The 17,515-nt window shown below is 41.4% G+C and overlaps 2 protein-coding genes across 5 annotated transcripts in view; one reads left to right on the forward strand and one right to left on the reverse strand.

Annotated features, from left to right (window-relative positions):
- The window catches only part of PBRM1 (polybromo 1), a 92,309-nt gene extending 88,110 nt beyond the window's left edge, over positions 1-4,199 (forward strand). For both annotated transcript variants that reach the window (XM_045023625.1, XM_045023626.1), the window contains one exon: positions 1,058-4,199. In XM_045023625.1, the coding sequence (XP_044879560.1) occupies positions 1,058-1,230 (173 nt within the window). In that variant the 3' untranslated portion in view covers positions 1,231-4,199. The remainder of the gene's footprint in view (positions 1-1,057) is intronic.
- Positions 4,200-10,898: 6,699 nt separating this feature from the next.
- SMIM4 (small integral membrane protein 4) lies at positions 10,899-14,552 on the reverse strand. 3 transcript variants are annotated; one of them, XM_045022654.1, is made up of 3 exons: positions 14,415-14,552; positions 13,418-13,610; positions 10,899-11,267 (listed from the first exon to the last, which is right to left on the reverse strand). In XM_045022654.1, the coding sequence occupies exons 2-3, from the start codon at positions 13,566-13,568 to the stop codon at positions 11,206-11,208; spliced, it is 213 nt and encodes a 70-aa protein (XP_044878589.1). In that variant the 5' UTR covers positions 13,569-13,610; positions 14,415-14,552; the 3' UTR covers positions 10,899-11,205. The 3 variants fall into 3 exon arrangements, with proteins under 3 accessions (XP_044878589.1, XP_044878588.1, XP_044878590.1); XM_045022653.1 differs by lacking the exon at positions 14,415-14,552 and adding an exon at positions 14,222-14,370; XM_045022655.1 differs by lacking the exon at positions 14,415-14,552 and adding an exon at positions 14,226-14,368.
- Between the last annotated feature and the right edge of the window lie 2,963 nt (positions 14,553-17,515).

The raw sequence follows: 17,515 nt of genomic DNA on the forward strand, positions 1-17,515 counted from the left end.
TGGAGGGTGAAGTATTGATTTAAGGCCCTGATCCTGGAAATTGGATCTGCACAGGCCTGATTTCTGCAGCCATACAAATCTTTATCATTGAAGTAAGTGTGAATCTCCCCACACAGATCTAGTGGCAGGATCTGAACCTAAAATTGCTACCAATGGATTGTTGTATACTGATTGTCAGAATTGTGGATCTAACTGAGAACTTGTTAAAAACCTAAAATTTTGATTAATTTTTAATTAAACTAAAAGGATACTACGTGATCAGAATGTTTCTGCTATAGTAAATTAGCAGCATTTAAAGTATAGATCTTTTTGCCTATTCACTGGACATTAGTGCAGGGGATGGCAATGTCAGATTCTTCATGCAGCTTCCATATTGCCTGTTTTGGCTTTGTAACATGAGCAATTGCTTGATAAGGACTGAGGAGATTATTATGATTGTTAGTGTAGTTGATCTATGAATCACAAATCAAATATGAGCTATAGATTCAGTGATTAAGGCAGTTGTTTTTGCCATCAAGTCACCAAAGGTTTTTGAATGTATAACAGTTTAATAAAAGTTTACTATAAAAACAAGTTTAGTATAACAAAGTTTTGGAATAAAAATATTAGCATACAAGTTTAATAAAAAATTTATTCAACTAATTCAGTCCCAGCAACAGAGCACAAGTGTATCCCTCTCTGTTTCTCCAACATTGTTATTTTACATTTTAAAATAGGTAAAGAAGGCTTGTACAGAAACAGAAGGTATTTTAATAAAACTATGGATCATTTAATAATAAAATACATGCATGCAACCATAACAAAAATTAAGGATATAAGATGATCATACCAAAACTCAGAAAACTAATTCCTTTATTTTAAAAGTGTAAGAAAGAATAAATTTAAATGTTCTGTATATTCTTGAGGGACTGGAGATGCGGGGGTGGGGGGAAAGGAAAGACGTATTGTAGAATTGTATTCCATGTTATTCCAATATGATGGGAAATCTTGGAGGGGAGGCAGGCAAACCAGGTTAAAAAGAGGCATGAGGTAATTAGGCTGTTCCTTAATTTTTCAGCACGAAGACGCGATGTACATCTATCCAAAGAACAAGAGAGCCGTCTTCCTTCACACTGGTTGAAAAGTAAAGGGGCCCATACCACAATGGCAGATGCACTGTGGCGTCTTCGAGACTTGATGCTACGAGACACCCTTAATATCCGTCAAGCATACAATATAGAAAATGTTTAATCACATACATTGCTTTCTTCTTTAATACCAACATATAAAGAGTTTTGTGGAACAATAGCTGTTTTAGTTAATGGCTGGGGAGAGATAACCAACAATAATTTTTATTGCATTTTGCTGTACATTGCAAGACCATTTTTATATAAGGACACTTTTAATAAGCATCTTTGACTTTGTTATATTAAGTTGACTTTATCAAATACACAAACTTTTGCATATGTTCCCTTTGTTTAAAAGGCAATTTCATATTTGATTATAAGTGTAGTCAAGGTCCATCTTTCTTGTACTTATTACTGAGAATCTAATGCCATCAGTTTTTTGTATAAAAAAGAGAAAAAAAGCAAAACAAATAAGTGTTTACAAATTAGTTTGAAAAATACAATGAAATGTGAAATTAGTCATAGTTTACCTCATAGAAGAATGTGTGTACATGTGCTTGTGTGTGTTAACCACTTCCAGCAGAAATACCAGTGGGATGTGAACTGAAAGGCTTTATGTAAATAAAGGTAAAGGGTGCGTCAACATTAGCAACAATTGGATCTGTGATTAACCACCAGCGCAGCTTCACTGATTGTAGCAACAGTGGAAGTACTAGTGTAGAAAGGACACAGATGTGCTTACTGCTGTGTTGTCCAACTGTGTCCAATTATTTGATGGTGTCAACAATGGCCATTGAGATCCCAGATCAGTAACAGAATACACGTACAAACTGAACCACAAATAAATGCATTGGAAAGGTGAAATGCTTTATCTGCCAAGACCTGCATTCAAGGTTCTGTGACATCACTTACACGTATAGCAGAGTAGGGAGCTGCATTCCTTGCATGGGTTTAGGTTCATTAATATTTGCTAGAGAAATGCAGAACTTTGACTTAATTTAGGTCTTGGAAGGTAAATAAAAGAGGGGGAAAGACTGCAGCTGATTAATTTTAAAATGATTTTAAAATCTATATATGTTCTGTTAATGATTTGGTACTGTGAGAGATTTTTGTATACCTTTTTTTTTTTTTTTAAGTGTTTCAGTTCACTATAATGAAAGTATTGTAGTATAGCTGGAGAGAAATTTAACACATCATTCTAGCTTTAAAATAAAATACTACAGCGTGTGTAAAATCAACACAATGTATACCAGGGTTTATAGGTAGGAGAAAATAGGTTGCTTGCATTGCAACTTTTTTCTTCCTAATCACTAGGTACGTATGGTGTGTTCTATCCACATTTCAGGGCTGTGACTTCCTTCTGTTCAGAACTTGCCAGACAGTTAAAAACAAATTAACAAACAAGCTTTTTGACTGCAAAGTTGTTTATCAGAGCCAAATACTTTTATGATACTTAATATTTTTTAAATGATTTTGATATGCAGCAAACAAAAAAAAACGGAAAAGCAAAATTACTTACAAATCTTCTACTAGGGTGATCACTGAAACATGTATCCAAAAGAACCAATCTGCTGATATTTTCTCATCTAACGGAGTGAAATAGTCATCATGTGGAAATGTATTTTAAAAAGCACTGGAATAGAAAAGTCTTCCTTGAGCACAATGTGCATATTTTCACTTTAAAATAGTCAACATTTTGGTGCCTAGTTCAGTGACATGCTTTGTAGTGATGAGGAAAATGTGATGTGCAAGTATAAATTGTGATTGATCTTACACTATTTGTTAAATTTTTCAGTGATTACAGGAAACATTCTTTCATATTTTCTGGTAGTCATTTAAAGATCCAGGTCTTCAGACATGATACTAATATGATGGAAAGGAAAACACTATGGAGCGAGAGAGAAGTGATTTGTAAATTTGAGCCCTACCAGTAATAGGACTATGGCACATATACTTTTTATTTAATTTAACGCCATTTGTAAACAACCAACTCTAAATTTAAATTTAATGTAAAACATTTTGCAAATATATTAAACCTCCACAATGTACAGTATCATTTTAATGTACATTTAAATGACCATAAGCTTTGCAGATTTTAGCAACAAAAACAGGACATTGAGCTGAATCAGATAGGCAGCAAGTCCTGATTTTTGAGTATTTAGAACCATCATGAACTGTATCACTACAATCAGATTCTCTTATTGCTAGACATTAACAAAATTACACCAAAGAGCCTGGATTTAATTTTAGTTAAGTTATTTTTTATTTATTTTTAATTTTTCTTTTGGGCACTGGATGGGACTCCCTTTGGAATCTATAAATCTCAGATCTTTAATTTGTCAGAAAGGTCAGTGTTGAGCAACCTGCAGCACTGCCTCTTTCCCACTGTAGGGAGCCTTCGCCGCTCCTCCTAGCCCAAGAGCAAGAGATTGGAACTGTAAACCAAATCCTGGGTCTCCTGCATGGCAGTGCAGAGCACTACCATGAGGCCACTGGGCTGGCCCTAATCAATTATATTAAACTTTTTATTTATTTCAAAATCATGTCTCTGTATATTGCGGGCATTTCAGTGGAGAATGCAGTAAAATTTAGGATTTACAGTTTGATGGCTACAATCTAGAATTATTTTCTGACTCTGAATGGTTAAAAAGACATGCCTCTCTTTGGGAGTATTTGAACCCATAATTTGTATTTCACCATGATTTACTGTATTGGCATAAATGAAATTTTCATATTTAAAAAAAAAAAAGGATGCATGGGAAATGGTTGGCTTCTGTGAGAGTAAAAAATAGATTAATTTAGAATCTGTATTTTAGTAAACTACCTGGAGGCCGTTAATTGTTCATCTTCTCTTCCCCAGTCCTCCCCCCAATCCCTCCCTTTCCTTCAAGATAAAACTTACTGTTTGTGTAAAAATTTTAAAGTTGGTGTTGGTGACTTTTCAGCATATGTTTTCAGACCTGGTTAATCCATGTTTGGTTTTTCCTTACATCTGTGTACCCAAAAAGTTAGTGATAACCAGGCTTATAAAATGTATGTACCATCAATTTGTTTGAGGCTTTTTAATTTGAATAAAAATAGTTTGCAAAGTGATTTGGATTAACCAGGTTTGATTGTCCCATGAAGACTTTTGTTAAAATTTTATTTCAAGCAGCTCTGACTGTTGCAAATCCATATTTTATCAAGACTTTGGGGGAGAAGGTGTGTGTATTTTTTTTTGTTTGTTTTAAGAATCAGTAGAAAACAGCATTCAGATTGTCTTCTACACAGTAGGAAATCCCTGGGCTGTACTGCCAAGGACAGTGATGCTGAACGATACGGATCCAATATTGAGCCATGTCGGATATGACCTTTAGATCAGCAAGAACTGAAGAGCAGTCACCAAAAGAAGCAAACCAGTGGTGATTGGCATGGTAAGATTTAAACCAACCCAGGCTGTCATAGCACAAACTGGCAGTATAAAAAAAAAAAAAAATCCCATGATTCCAATATTTGTGTGTGCATTCATACTGAGAATAAAGAGCAGGCTTCTAATTAGATTCTAGAAGTAGGCCCGATTCAGGACTGCTTCTTATATATTTGGGAATTAAGCCAAATTAGAATACTAATGGTGAAAAAAGCACAGTCTGTCTGTAAACCTGATATTCAAAGACCTTTACCTAACATTTGAAATTGCAATTAAAAATGAGGATGGAAATGTTTTCTAGTTTTATTTTAAAAAAAAATACAGGGGCTCCTATCTAAGGATCTAAGTGTCTCGCATAAATTGGAAACACAAATCATGTCAAATAGCCAGCAGGACACACAATGTGATGTTTTTAAGTAACTGAATTAACAAAAGTTAATGGTTCTCAAGAGAGGAAACATTTCTTCTCAAGAAACGTAATGTCTGTCAACTTTTAAAATGGCCCTTCACAGCAAAGTGCCACAGGGGCCTGTACAATCCATTTGAGCAGGAAATTTCCCAAACTTCATACTGTTTCTGCTTGAAAACTCAGTTCTTATATTCCTACTATTTATGCTATTTGCCATCAAGTCTAATTTAGATCTTAATGATACAGTGGAGCAAAATTACTACTGACATTGGTGGGCTCAGATGAACTGTAGAGCTGTGGCTGCTTCAACCAGTGCTGAATTTGATTCACTGTCTCATTATTAAAGCAGAGCTGGCAGCACTACCTACAGTTAAGGTTGCCCAGCACTTTTGCAAGACCCTGTTTTCAGTTACTTTGTCAGACTTTTTGCTTATTGTGCATATAAAGATCGTTCCAAGGGTGCAGTCACACAGGCTCCTTCAAGGCTTTTTCTTCAAGGTACTGGACTACGCCCTGGAATGCATGGAAGATCAAATGAGGATTTCGGGACAGGTAATCAACTCTTTAAAATGGTGGTCAGCCCAGATCAGTGTCCACTAGGGCATGCCAATGAGTCTTCTAGATCATTTGATGCTCACAATCAACGCCAGCCTGGAAGGCTGGTGAGCATACTTGGGGTCCCAAACAGCTCAAGGCATCTGGAACCCAGAGGAAAGGACCTACAGCATAAGCCTCCCAGAACTAAGACCAGTCAAGCTGGTGCTACGACGGTTCCAGTCCAGCCTAGAAGGAAACTTAAGTCCTGATTCAGGTCCTATAACATGACCACGGTTGCTTATGTGAACAACCTAGGGAGGAACAAGCCCTGTTTTTTGGACCTGATAGAGCTGAAATTAGGACTACTGCTACAGCTCCTAAAGAGACAGGTCATCCTCTCACAAAGTCCTCTTCTTCAGTCATACCCAAACTAGCTGCACCTAATAGCCTTGTTATTGAAAGGGAAGCACTAAGGCTTGTCCTCCAAAGTCATCAGGACAGTTCTAGAAGAGTGGTGACCTTAAAAGCATGCCCCTCTATCTGGACCAAGTTCTGAGACTGGTGCAGGATCACTAAGCTAATCCTAGGAATCCAGGAACTCTGGCTATTTTGGATTTTTCTCTACGAAAGCTTTGACAAAGGTTTCCTCCAAACTAGTACCATTGCATCTCAGGTGTCTGCCGTTAGTAGTGTGGTGTTTGCAAGATCCGTGGGTTCTCTGGCAGAGAACCCCCAGATAGCCAGATTCCTTAGGGCAGTCCGATTAGCCAACTGGTGATCAGGCCTCGTTCCCAAATGAGTCCTGCTACTTGTACTAAGAGCCATGACAAACCACAGGTGTAAGTGTCAGCATTTTATTTGTCCATCAAGACTTGCTTTCTGATAGAATATCATGTCCACCAGGCAAGTATTGGAGCTGGCAGCACTTTCTGGGCAGGAGACTTACTGCGTGTTTCATGAAGACAAGGTGGTGCTCAGACCTCTGGAATTATTTATCCCAAAGGTGAACTCTTCCTTCCATTCTTCCAAATAAGTGATTCTCTCTTCATTTTGTCCAATGCCACAGCACCCCACTGAGGAAAGGTGAGACATGTTAGAAGACTTTCAAAAGCCTTCTATCTCAAATATACAGGGTTTATGCGGAGTTTGGGTGCCGTGTTTGTATCCTTCCACCTGAAATGCCAAGGACTCAGAGCCTCCAAGTCCTCTATTGCTAGGTGAATTAGATCAGTGGCTCTCACCCTTTCCAGACTGCTGTACCCCTTATAGGAGTCTTATTTGTCGTGTCTCCCCAAGTTTCACCTCACTTAAAAACTACTTGCTTACAAAATCAGACATAAAAATACAAAAGTATCATGGCCCACAGTTACTGAAAAATTGCTTGCTTTCTTATTTTTACCATATAGTTATAAAATAAATCAAGTGGGGTATAAATACTATACCTACATTTCATCATATAGTATGGACAGCACTATAAACATGTCATTGTCTATACGAAATTTTAGTTTGTATTGATTTTGCTAGTGCTTTCTATGTAGCATGTTGTAAACCTAGGCAAATAACTAGATGAATTGATGTACCTCCTGGAAGACCTCTGCGTACCCCCAAGGGTACACATCCCCCTGTTTGAGAACCACTGGATTAGATTATGTATTGTGGAAGGATACAAGGCAGGTCAGGACACACTCCCTGCACTCTTTGGTGACATTGTGTGCAAAAAGAGCTCATGAATGCACAGCAGAAATGTGTAAGGTGGCCATATAGTCAACTGCTACCATTGTTAGCAAGCTTTACAAGGTGGACTTCCAGTTCTGTGCAGTGGTGACCTGAGCAGAAAGGTGCTGGAGGTGATGGCTTAGAAATTATTTTTGCCTTTGAGCAAATGCATACGTGGGGAGAGGATACTGTTTTCCTTTTCTTCTGACCTTCTCTATGCCCTCCCTACATCTATTCATTGCTTAACAAGTCCCAGAGAATTGTGGGAGATGCTGGGCTGCAGAATAGAAAATTTCTTATTGATAATTTCCTTTCTGCTAGCAGTGTTTCCCACAATTCTACCCACTCAGCCTCAAGCCAAAAGGTCATCTGCTGAGTGGGATCTTTAACATGGGACTTTTTTTTTCTGTTGTGGTCCACTGAACATAGTTGGTCAGTTACCTCTGAAGTATTTGTTACTAATATTATTATTACAATTTTTACAGCTTTGGAATAATTCATCTGTCCACAAGTGGGAGCCAAGGGTGCATGGCCAGAGCAGTGGTACCAAAAAGCTGATCTGCCTCTGAATTGCAAGAGTGAGCAGAGCAGCCCAGGTGTCAAGAACTATGGAAGACACTGCTAGCAAAAAGGTAATTATTAGTAAGAAATTTTCTATCCCTGTGCTCTTTAGTGCTGGATCTCAGGCAGCATGAAGAAGGAAGCTCACTGACTTGACTGCAGACAGGACAAAACCCAGACTGGGGTGGGGGTGCTAGGAGGAGGAAATTGGTATAAGGAGACTGGGACTTGCTGGGCAAGATGACTGGGATTAGGAGCCAGTCAAGGGAACAGATGGGGGACTAGGAGCCACTTTGCGGGGGGGGGGGGCGACTGAGATCAGATGAGGAGTCCATCTCTATGGGTATGTATGTGAAGACAGACTGGCTGAGCGGGAAGACTGGGAACAGGCACAGATTGGGGATAGGTGAGGAGTCCAGATGGGGGAAGAGAGACTGGTTGGGGAAGACTGAGACTAGAACTATGATGAGGGGTATAGGGTAGAGGAAGTCAAGGACAGAGGCCAAAGACAAGAAGTATCTCTTATTCCTAGGTCATACTCTCCTCCAGAACCTTCAATGGAACTCAAGATTCCTGAGTCTCTGTTCCTCGGCAGTCAGCAAATATCTGTGAAACCCATTGGCAAAGTGTGTGTCTCATCCCGCCTCCAGTGCTGATCCACCTAGGGAATGACGACCTACTATTGATATCAGTAGTTCAAGTGGCAGAGGTCTGTGCTGAGACTCTTAAGGCTCCAACCCTGCTGATGACCTGTTTAAAGTGTCTGGATCCCTTCTTCATTAGTTCAAAGGTGTGTAGTTAGTGAAATGAGGCAGGATTGCAGGAACAGAAAGGAGCATCTCATGGTTAAGGTATTTGAATGCCACTGTGAGAACTGGACTCTGTCCCAGCCTCCATCAGAGTTCCTGTGTGATGCTAGGCAAGTCCTTTAGAACAAACTTTTCATAGCTGGCCATTAATTGTGTTCTTGCTTTCTGCTTGCCCAACTTGAGACTCTGAAGTCTGATTTGCAGAAGTTCTGAGCACTCACAGATGCAACTAAAGTCAATGGGAGCTGTGCTTTGAACATATATTGCTATAAAAATGCTAACTACTCTGAAAAATCAGAATGCAGAGTTCTGAAATTGGGCAACCAAAATGTATGGACACTTTTGATAATCTCTCTGTTTCAGTATCCCATTTATAAAAAGGGGATACTAATATGACCTGATCTCACATGGGAGTTATGAATATAAATTCATTAATACTTGTGAAGCACTCAGATACCATAGTGAAGACTACCATAGAAAAGTGAATTAAGAAATTAACAATTCTGTCATCAGTGTTGGGTTTGAGTAGGGTGCAATTAATATGAGACTAGGCCACATATTAAGCCATGAGAATAAACAAAATATTGAATAATTGCTAATTCAGTGAGCATACCTCCCTGTGCCCTAAATGATGCAGGGCTAGGTTATTGGGGGGGGGGGGGGTGAATAGTGTACACTAACTCCTCAAAGTCATCCCAGTTAACATTGTTTTGTTGCTGATCAATTAGGGAACATGCTCGTTTAAAGTTGTGCAGTGCTCCCTTCTAACGTTGTTTGGCAGCCGCCTGCTTTGTCCACTGCTTTCAGGAAGAACAGCCCATTGAAGCTAGATGGTGGGGGCTTGTAACCAGGGTGGACTGGCAGCCCCCCTATCAGCTTCCCGCTCCCCAAAGTTCCCTGTGCTGCAGCTGCCCAGCAGGCTATCAATCAGCAGTTTAGCTGTCCCTCTGCCTTGGAGCTCCTCCCAGAGACTACTGCTTGCTGTGAAAGGGGAGGGGCCGCTAATGTCAGGGTGTCCCCCTCTCCCCTACTTCTGCACCCCACTTACCCCTTCTCCATATAAAGAAGGGAAGGGACACAGATGGGGAGCGACACAGATAGCTTGGGACAGCAGATGGTGTCTCAACTTCCTGATCCACTTAAAAAGACAATGCATTTAAGAGTGGGTCAGCTTACTTAAAGGGGCAGTGTGCATTTCTCTCTCTCTCCCACAAAAGTGTGTGTCTGTCTCTGTCTGCTGTGCTGTCTCCCCTCCCTCCTGTTCGTGCTGCCTTGATGAGAGGCTACATTAACAACAATGTGTTAACCCTTGAGGGCTCAGCCAAGTGCTAGTTCATCATTTAGCAGCAAGGCATTCCCTGGGAAATATCTCTTCCACCCTCTAACTTCACCACCTCAACCAAGCTTCACAATCATCATAGCTGTGACCAGTATTAAACTGTTTGTTTAAAATGTATACTGTGTATATATCTATAGATTTTACATTAATTCTTATGGGGAAATTGGATTCACTTAACATCGTTTCTCTTAAAGTTGCATTTTTCAGGAACATAACTACAACGTTAAGCAAGGAGTTACTGTAATTAAACACTATCATAATATATTTGCATGGAGAAGGGGCCAAATTTTGTACAGGTAAAATTATGGCATTTTTCTAATTAAGTTCTTGACTTTGCAAACTTAAGTTAGAAGTTAACACAAACTGCTGCACACAACTTTGGCTTGGCACTGCAGTTTTAATAAGCAATTCTAATTCAAAATATTGTATTAGATGATAGGATGATGTTCCTGCATTACTGAAATGCCTTTGTATATTGAAATTAAATGTTTTTAGCTCTGCTAAGCTTTAAGACCAAAAAATTGTTTTAAACAGCTTCCTGTTGGTCTTGAGCAGTATTTTCCTTCTAGAGAAATAGATCCAGGCATCAATTAAAAGAATTCAGTATTTGATATGATATTTCTGTTGCATGTCCCTCCACACTTTAGGATCTAAAATAACTTTTTCCCAAGACCATATCTATGTATCTCACATTCATCTCCTTATCAACGTGGCTGCAGTTGGTGTAACAATACTTGTATTTAGTCAGGCCTATATGGATGGATGACTCTTCAAACACACTCTAAGTATAGCAAGCTTATTTTTCCATAAATCTATACTATTGTATTGGGGGGGGGGGGAAGAGCAGTATGTTGGAAAGAAAACAAACCAGACGAGCAGTTTCTATCAATACAATCGAACCAACCAACTATGGAAATTGCTTATGTGCCAAGATACATGTATATTCAATGTAAAATTTACCTACTTTTCTTCCGCTTAATCTGGTTGCAGAGGGAGTTGTCTCAACAGGCATAGAAAAGAAGCAGTAGTACTTTGTTTATTCAGTTTTGTTCATTTAACAGAGCTTTCCACAAACAACATTCTTCACCTTTCTATTCAGAAAATATTACTGGAAAAGATTCTAAAGTGGGTGAAGGAAAAATACATTCTAAAAATACTTTGGAAAACCATGTTTCATAGACCAGGCACTGAATCCATTACAGTCCAACGTGCACAGATGTAGTCTTGTGAATGCATTTAACAGGAGTGACAATTCTCTAAACTATGATTCACAGGATTCAAGAGTTCAGGGTTTTTCCTGTCAAAATGGTTCAGTGCGAAATTCATCTTTCTTCCATCCTCTGCTCATACTGTCTCTCTGACCGTTTCCTACGGTAAACATCATCTGCCGTGAAGAGATTGTTTGATTATTTGTCTGAGATTTTAGGAAGAGTCAATAAATCTACCAAGAACAAAATCCTAAATTTGAAGTTTGACGCTTAGGAGCTTTTAAAGCTAGTTTCTATTTGTAGATGCTGACAAGAATTTAAAGAATGAGTCTAATCTACCCTATTTAAAAAATAAATTCTCACTTCCATCTTGCCCAGAATTGCTGTTTTATCCGACACAGAATATACATTTAAAAAAAAAAAATTCTATACCTGAAATATGACGTACACAGTTCCTTGGCTACCTTTCCATGGACACAACAATTTAAAAGAAAAAAAAAAAAAAAAGACAGCAAACCTGGTTGAAGGCAGGGCCAGATTAAGGTATAGGTCTGTGCCCAGGTTCCTAGAATATCACAAAGGCTTCCGAATCTCAGTTTCATTTAAAAAAAAAAAAAAAAAGACACACACAACACTGTTTCTAGACTTGATGCTTGCAAAGACTGAAAATATAACCTGAGTGTAACTAACACACTAATGTCTACCTGCATGTGCTGACAGCCTGAAACAGCAGCTCAGCTGTGAACTACTCCACAGAATGAAGTGGAGACTCTGAAAACCCCTGTTCTAGGGGGCCCTAGTGACACCACACCAGCAAAGGACTGTGAGAGGGGGGTTTTTGATTGCCACTGCTCAATCACAGCTCTGCTGGAGTGATGTTAGCAACCCCCCTCCCCCTCCAGGTTTATGAAGGCTGAAGTCTCCCTCCTTTGGGTGGTAATGCAGTCTGTCTCCCCCCAGCTGACATCTTGTTTGGGTGGCACTTGCCACTTGAGAGGAAGCTTCCCCTGTCTATCCCCTACCCTATGCCACAGAATCCCTAAGGCCCCATGTTGCCTTAATATGGTCCTGCCTGAACTTCTAATTCATAATAAATACCCATGACCAGATGAGGTCCTGCAATGGAAAACAATGATTAATGATCCGTTTTACCATATATGCCTGTTTTTCAGGAAAACAATCAGTTTGGGAACAAGTAAAACTGCAGAATTAAGTGAGCCAGCTCTGCCTTTAGTGCAGCATCATTTAGGTATATGGCATTCCTCTTACATGGGGGAAAATAAACAAATCTGCTGAAATGCAAAGGATGTTTTCTAATTAACATGTTTTGCTTCATAACCTTACCATACAGCAGTAGTGCCAGTGGAAGATTTACATGCAAAACAAACCCACCAACCCACTAAAAGCACCTAATGTGAGACATCAAACTGGGAAAAATATTAGTTTTCAGCTGTGGAAATGATATATTTAGGTGTTTGCAAATGTAGAAAACATCAGGATATATAAAAGTATTCCTGCTTGTGAAGTGTGATGGATTGTTGCATCATACCAAACAGCAACACTGAAATGTTATGTAGTTCCTCTTTCTGAAATGCTCCTATATACAAGTTTAATAGGAGGCTGCTTTATTTAAAAAAAAGAAAAAAAAAAACCCTCCCTGATTCATTGCTTCCATAGAGTTTACTTGGGTAAACAGCAGCTTGCTGAGAGGAAGCCACTTTAATGCAACTCATTAATCTTTCAGGTGTACAACAGCCAAATTAATGTTTTACCTTCACTGCACCCGGATTAAAAGTGTGACACTCAATATACTGGATTACTACCTTGATACTGACAAACTGCTTTGCTTGGATGGTTCTGATTCCACTGTTGACAGGGCATTAGATAGGGTGTCTTCAGTTGCTCTCAGGCTGAAACAGAACCTGCAATGGCAGGTCTTACAATATAAACTACAGAGCAACTAATTTTCAGATTTTTAAAAATCTAAGGGGTGTTTAAAGTTTAAGCATACTTTGTTAAACTGGATGTTAATTGCTTGTTACTTAAAATCTTAAATCATATTTTTAAACCAACTCTAATGAAAGCTGCTGCTAAGTAAACAAAAATAGCACTGGGGTGCTCTAGCATGCCTATGAGAATTTAGTTCATGGGAGCTGTAGTTTATAGGTAAGAAAAATGATGAAGTGTACATCCTGGAATCGTCGAATATTTTGGATAGTAGGTCATAAGTAACAGCAAGCAATTTAAGGCCCACTTCACTAGAGAAAAAGGTATTGGATCCAAGAGCAGAATATGTGCAACTTGACAATACTCTCCTGCCACTTACAAAATGTCTCTTCACCAAGCCGGACATTGATCATAAACCACTCCATGGCTCCCCCCAGGAGAAAGAAGAAAGGAAGGAATCTGTACATGCCAAAGTACTGCCTTCCAGGCACCAGCCCCAAGAAGTATCTTATTTTTCTCCTCCCCAGCATTTCAGGGATGACAAGAGGGTCTCCCGTCCACCCCCAAACAACCTGAAAGAAAGAAGAGTTGTGGAGTCAAATAAAGCGTTTACAAGCCCAAACACAACCAATCACAGGGTGTTTTAGTGCGTCACTCATGGTGCACATGGGAGAAGGGAAAGGCTTGTCACACAGTAAACAAGGACAGCTGGGTCTTTGTCACTACACCTTTCCCTCCCCCAGCAGAGCAGCTGAGCACAGGTGAGAGGAGGCAGGTCGGCTCCCGCCTCCTCACAGCCACACTAGTTCCAGGGGCGGCTCTAGAAATTTCGCCGCCCCAAGCACGGCGGCACGCCGCAGGGGGTGCTCTGCCGGTTGCCGGGCCCGTGGCTCCGGTGGACCTCCTGCAGACGTGCCTGCGGATGCTCCACCAAAGCTGCGGGACCAGCGGACCCTCCGCAGGGATGCCTGCGGGAGGTCCACCAGAGCCCCCTGCTGCCCTCCCGGCGACCGGCAGAGCGCCCCCAGCGGCGTGCTGCGCTTGGCGTGCTGGGGCCTGGAGCTGCCTCTGGCTAGTTCCACCCACCCCTACTCCTGTCCACACACAACAGCCTCCAGCTTGAGCTAACACTGCAGCACGCGTGGGGGCAGCTGGGGCCCTCGCCGCCCCGGCGAGAACAAACCTACAGGCCACTGTCCGAGTTCCTGCCCGGGGGAGCCCAAACCCTCCCCCAGCTTGTGTGGTGGTCTCGAGAGGCCTCAACGGTAACTCATATAACGGTCCCCAATCCGGATATGCCCGCCTCCCCCTCGGGAAGTCCGAGCGCAGCCACTGGGGGAGGCGTCTCGCGAGCCCCGCGAAGAACGACGACCCACCTCTCGTCCCCCTTCGGGCGCGGAAGGGCGAAGGCGAGGAGACAGCGCAGCGGCAGCGGGCACGTGATCCAGGCGGGTGGGTTGCCGCTTGCCTGATTGGTCAGAGCGGCTGGAAAGGGACGGGCCTAAGGCGCGCGGTTCGTGGCGGGGTTGTAGGCTCGGGCGGGGCCTGCCAGGTGACAGACAGCCCCAGCGGCTGGGCGGGGCTTCGTCTCGTGTTCTGTCAAGTCTGCTTCGGTCCCTGTGGGTCTGCGGCTTATCGCCCCGCCCCGCCCCCTCCAGCGCTGCTGTAGGTCACCGCCTGCGGCGCGGGGGGCCAGTGAGGGGCCGGGTTTTTCCCCTTGCCGGTGGCTCTCAGGCGAGAGCCGGGATGGGGTGTTGGCCCCTTGCCGATGGCTCACAGGAAGGGGTTTGGGGAGCGAGGCCTTGGGCTACCGTGTTGGTCTCTTGACGATGGCGCTCAGGCGAGAGCCAGGGTGCCAGGCTCTGGGCCGGGGCATTGGCCCCTGGCTGATCGTTCTCAGGCAGGGGGCCCGGGTGCTACGCCTTGGGCTGGGGTGTCAGTCCCTTGCCGGAGGCGCTCATGCTTGGAGCCAGGGTGTGGGTGCCTAAGAGGAGGTACTGCCCCCTTGCTAGCATTCTTTGGGGTCAGGGGCGCTAGGCCAGGGTTTATTCCACTTGCTGGTGCCTCTCACTTTCTGAGTAACTTTCTGTGTTGCTTATCTATGTAACTGACCAGGAAAAAGAACAGGAGTACTTGTGGCACCTTAGAGACTAACAAATTGATTTGGGCATGAAGCTAAAACCCACTTCATCAGATGCATGGAGTGGAAAATACAGTAGGAAGCTATATATCTATAGATATATACAGAGAACATGAAAAGATGGGGGTTGCCTTACCAACTCTAACGAGATAAATCAATTAAAGTGGGACATTAGCAGCAGGAGGAAAAATCACTTTTATAGTGGTAATCGGGATGGCCCATTTCAAACAGTTGACAAGAAGGTGTGAGTAACAGTGGGGGAAAAATTAGCATGTGGAAATAGTTTTTAGTTTATGTAATGATCCATCCACTCCCAGTCTTTATTCAGGCCTAATTTGATGACTGTTGGTTACTACCGACACCCTCCTGTGATTTCAAGGCTGTCGTGAGAGAAGAGTTCACTGCAGAGCCTCACATGGAGGTGTGACACCCAAGCTGAGGAATCAAATGGTACCTTCAAATAAGCAAATTTACACATACTTTTCCCTAGATTGAGGAACCCGCTAATGTCAGCCTGGAGAAGTGAAACTGAATTAACCCTAAGAGATAGTACTGTGCAGCGAAGCAGCTTGCCAATGGATCAGTGATGCACAATGACAAATGGGCACAGAATGTTAAACCTGAAATCCTATCCTGAACAGGGGTATATGTTTACCTCTGATACAGAGCTGATGGCTCTACTCCTTTCTCCCGTTTGGGCGATACTAATAAAATATTTTGTTTGGAAAGTAACTAGTTTACTTTCTGCAGTACACCTGCTCCAAGCTGCTAAGCTGTACAGAAAAAACTCCAAGCACATCTGAACAAGACTCTAATATTGAAAGCTGGCTTTCTGCTGCTATAAACCCCATCAAACAACAGAAAAGGTTAATGAGATATCCATCTCATGTTTAGATTTCTTTTGTGGCTCTGCTTGGCCACTGCCACTGGCACTGCATTTCAGAGAAAGTTCATCCTTCCATGTGCAGTAGAAGGTGCAATTGCATTTGGCTAGCTTTCACAAGGAAACTGAGGCAAGAGGCCAGTTTTCATTTTCAGATGACCCAGTTAGTGCACTGGGGTTTTTGAGCAGCAGCTTATCTTTGAGGTAGAAGAATGAGATACACAAAACCCAGCAACCTTCCCTCTATCCCAACATTAGTTTGTTTTAAAAGCAGTAACTCCATCAGGGGGGACAGCCACATTTTTTTCTTCAAGGTGGCCTGTCTGTATTCTTACTTTTGGGATACACTCTGCTTCCTGAGCTCCATGCCCTATATGTCAAGAGGGCTTTGATTTTCTACATGGATAGAAGTAAGACCATTAAGAATTCAGAAGATTTTTTTTAGCTTTTGGAGATCTGTGTAAAGGGAATGCCATTTTCATTCAGTGCCTGTGTAAATTGAGTAGATTATGAATTGAGTCCTGTTATACCTTAGCTAGGATGACAATAGCTAGGGTCATTGGTCTTATTCTGCCAGGGCTAAAGTGGCATCAGTGGTCTGCCTCTACAGTACTTCCCATTTTAGAAATCTTCAGAACTGATATGTGGAGTTCTGTTTGCACACAGGCATCTAGATCTGGTACTTACTTAACAGGGCACTTCTACAATCCCTGTTCTGCAAAATAGCATATATAATCCAGCCACATTATAATAAATTAACATAACACTGTATTTGGACCAAATATGTGCAATATATTGTGGTCCAGCGTTAAAAGCTTGAGTGCACAATTGGACTATGTCAAGGGTGTAGTAAAAAGTGGGTTTTTGTCTAATATTTTTCAGTTTAGGCATTTTTTTTCGGTCCCAAAGTGTTTTAAAAAATATTTACAAGAGAGAGAAACAGCATGTTGACTTGCAGGATCTTTCTTTATCCTGTTGAACCCTGAGGTGTATAAGCGTATCCATCAGTTTCCACCATTTATTTTGGTCTTGTGCTGGACTGGCAGGAAGGGACTGTCCTCAATTTTTTTTCTGTCCAGGGCTGAGTATATTATCTGTGCTTAAGTATGTAATTATATGGGAAGAACTTAGTTTTACTTAATTCCAAAAGGAGACATAACTGCTTGCAAGACAGGATTGATTTAAGTATTTCTAACTGTATTATAGAGGACAAGGATTAACTTATTTTATTTTAATTAAAATGCAGTTTAATGCTTTTAAGAAGTGTGGCTAATAATGGGATTATGACTGCTATTTCTAAAGAAATTTATTGGCAGCCTACTAAATATGCCATCATTCCATGTTTTTATCTCATCATGTAAACCAAAATAACCTGATCAAAATGTCCTGGGACAGTGTTCAACATGTGTGTGTGGTGTGTAATGATCAGTTGTTGAAAGACTCATAGGTAAGGT

Source organism: Mauremys mutica, chromosome 7 (genome assembly GCF_020497125.1).
Source record: "Mauremys mutica isolate MM-2020 ecotype Southern chromosome 7, ASM2049712v1, whole genome shotgun sequence".
Classification (NCBI taxonomy): Eukaryota; Metazoa; Chordata; order Testudines; family Geoemydidae; genus Mauremys; species Mauremys mutica.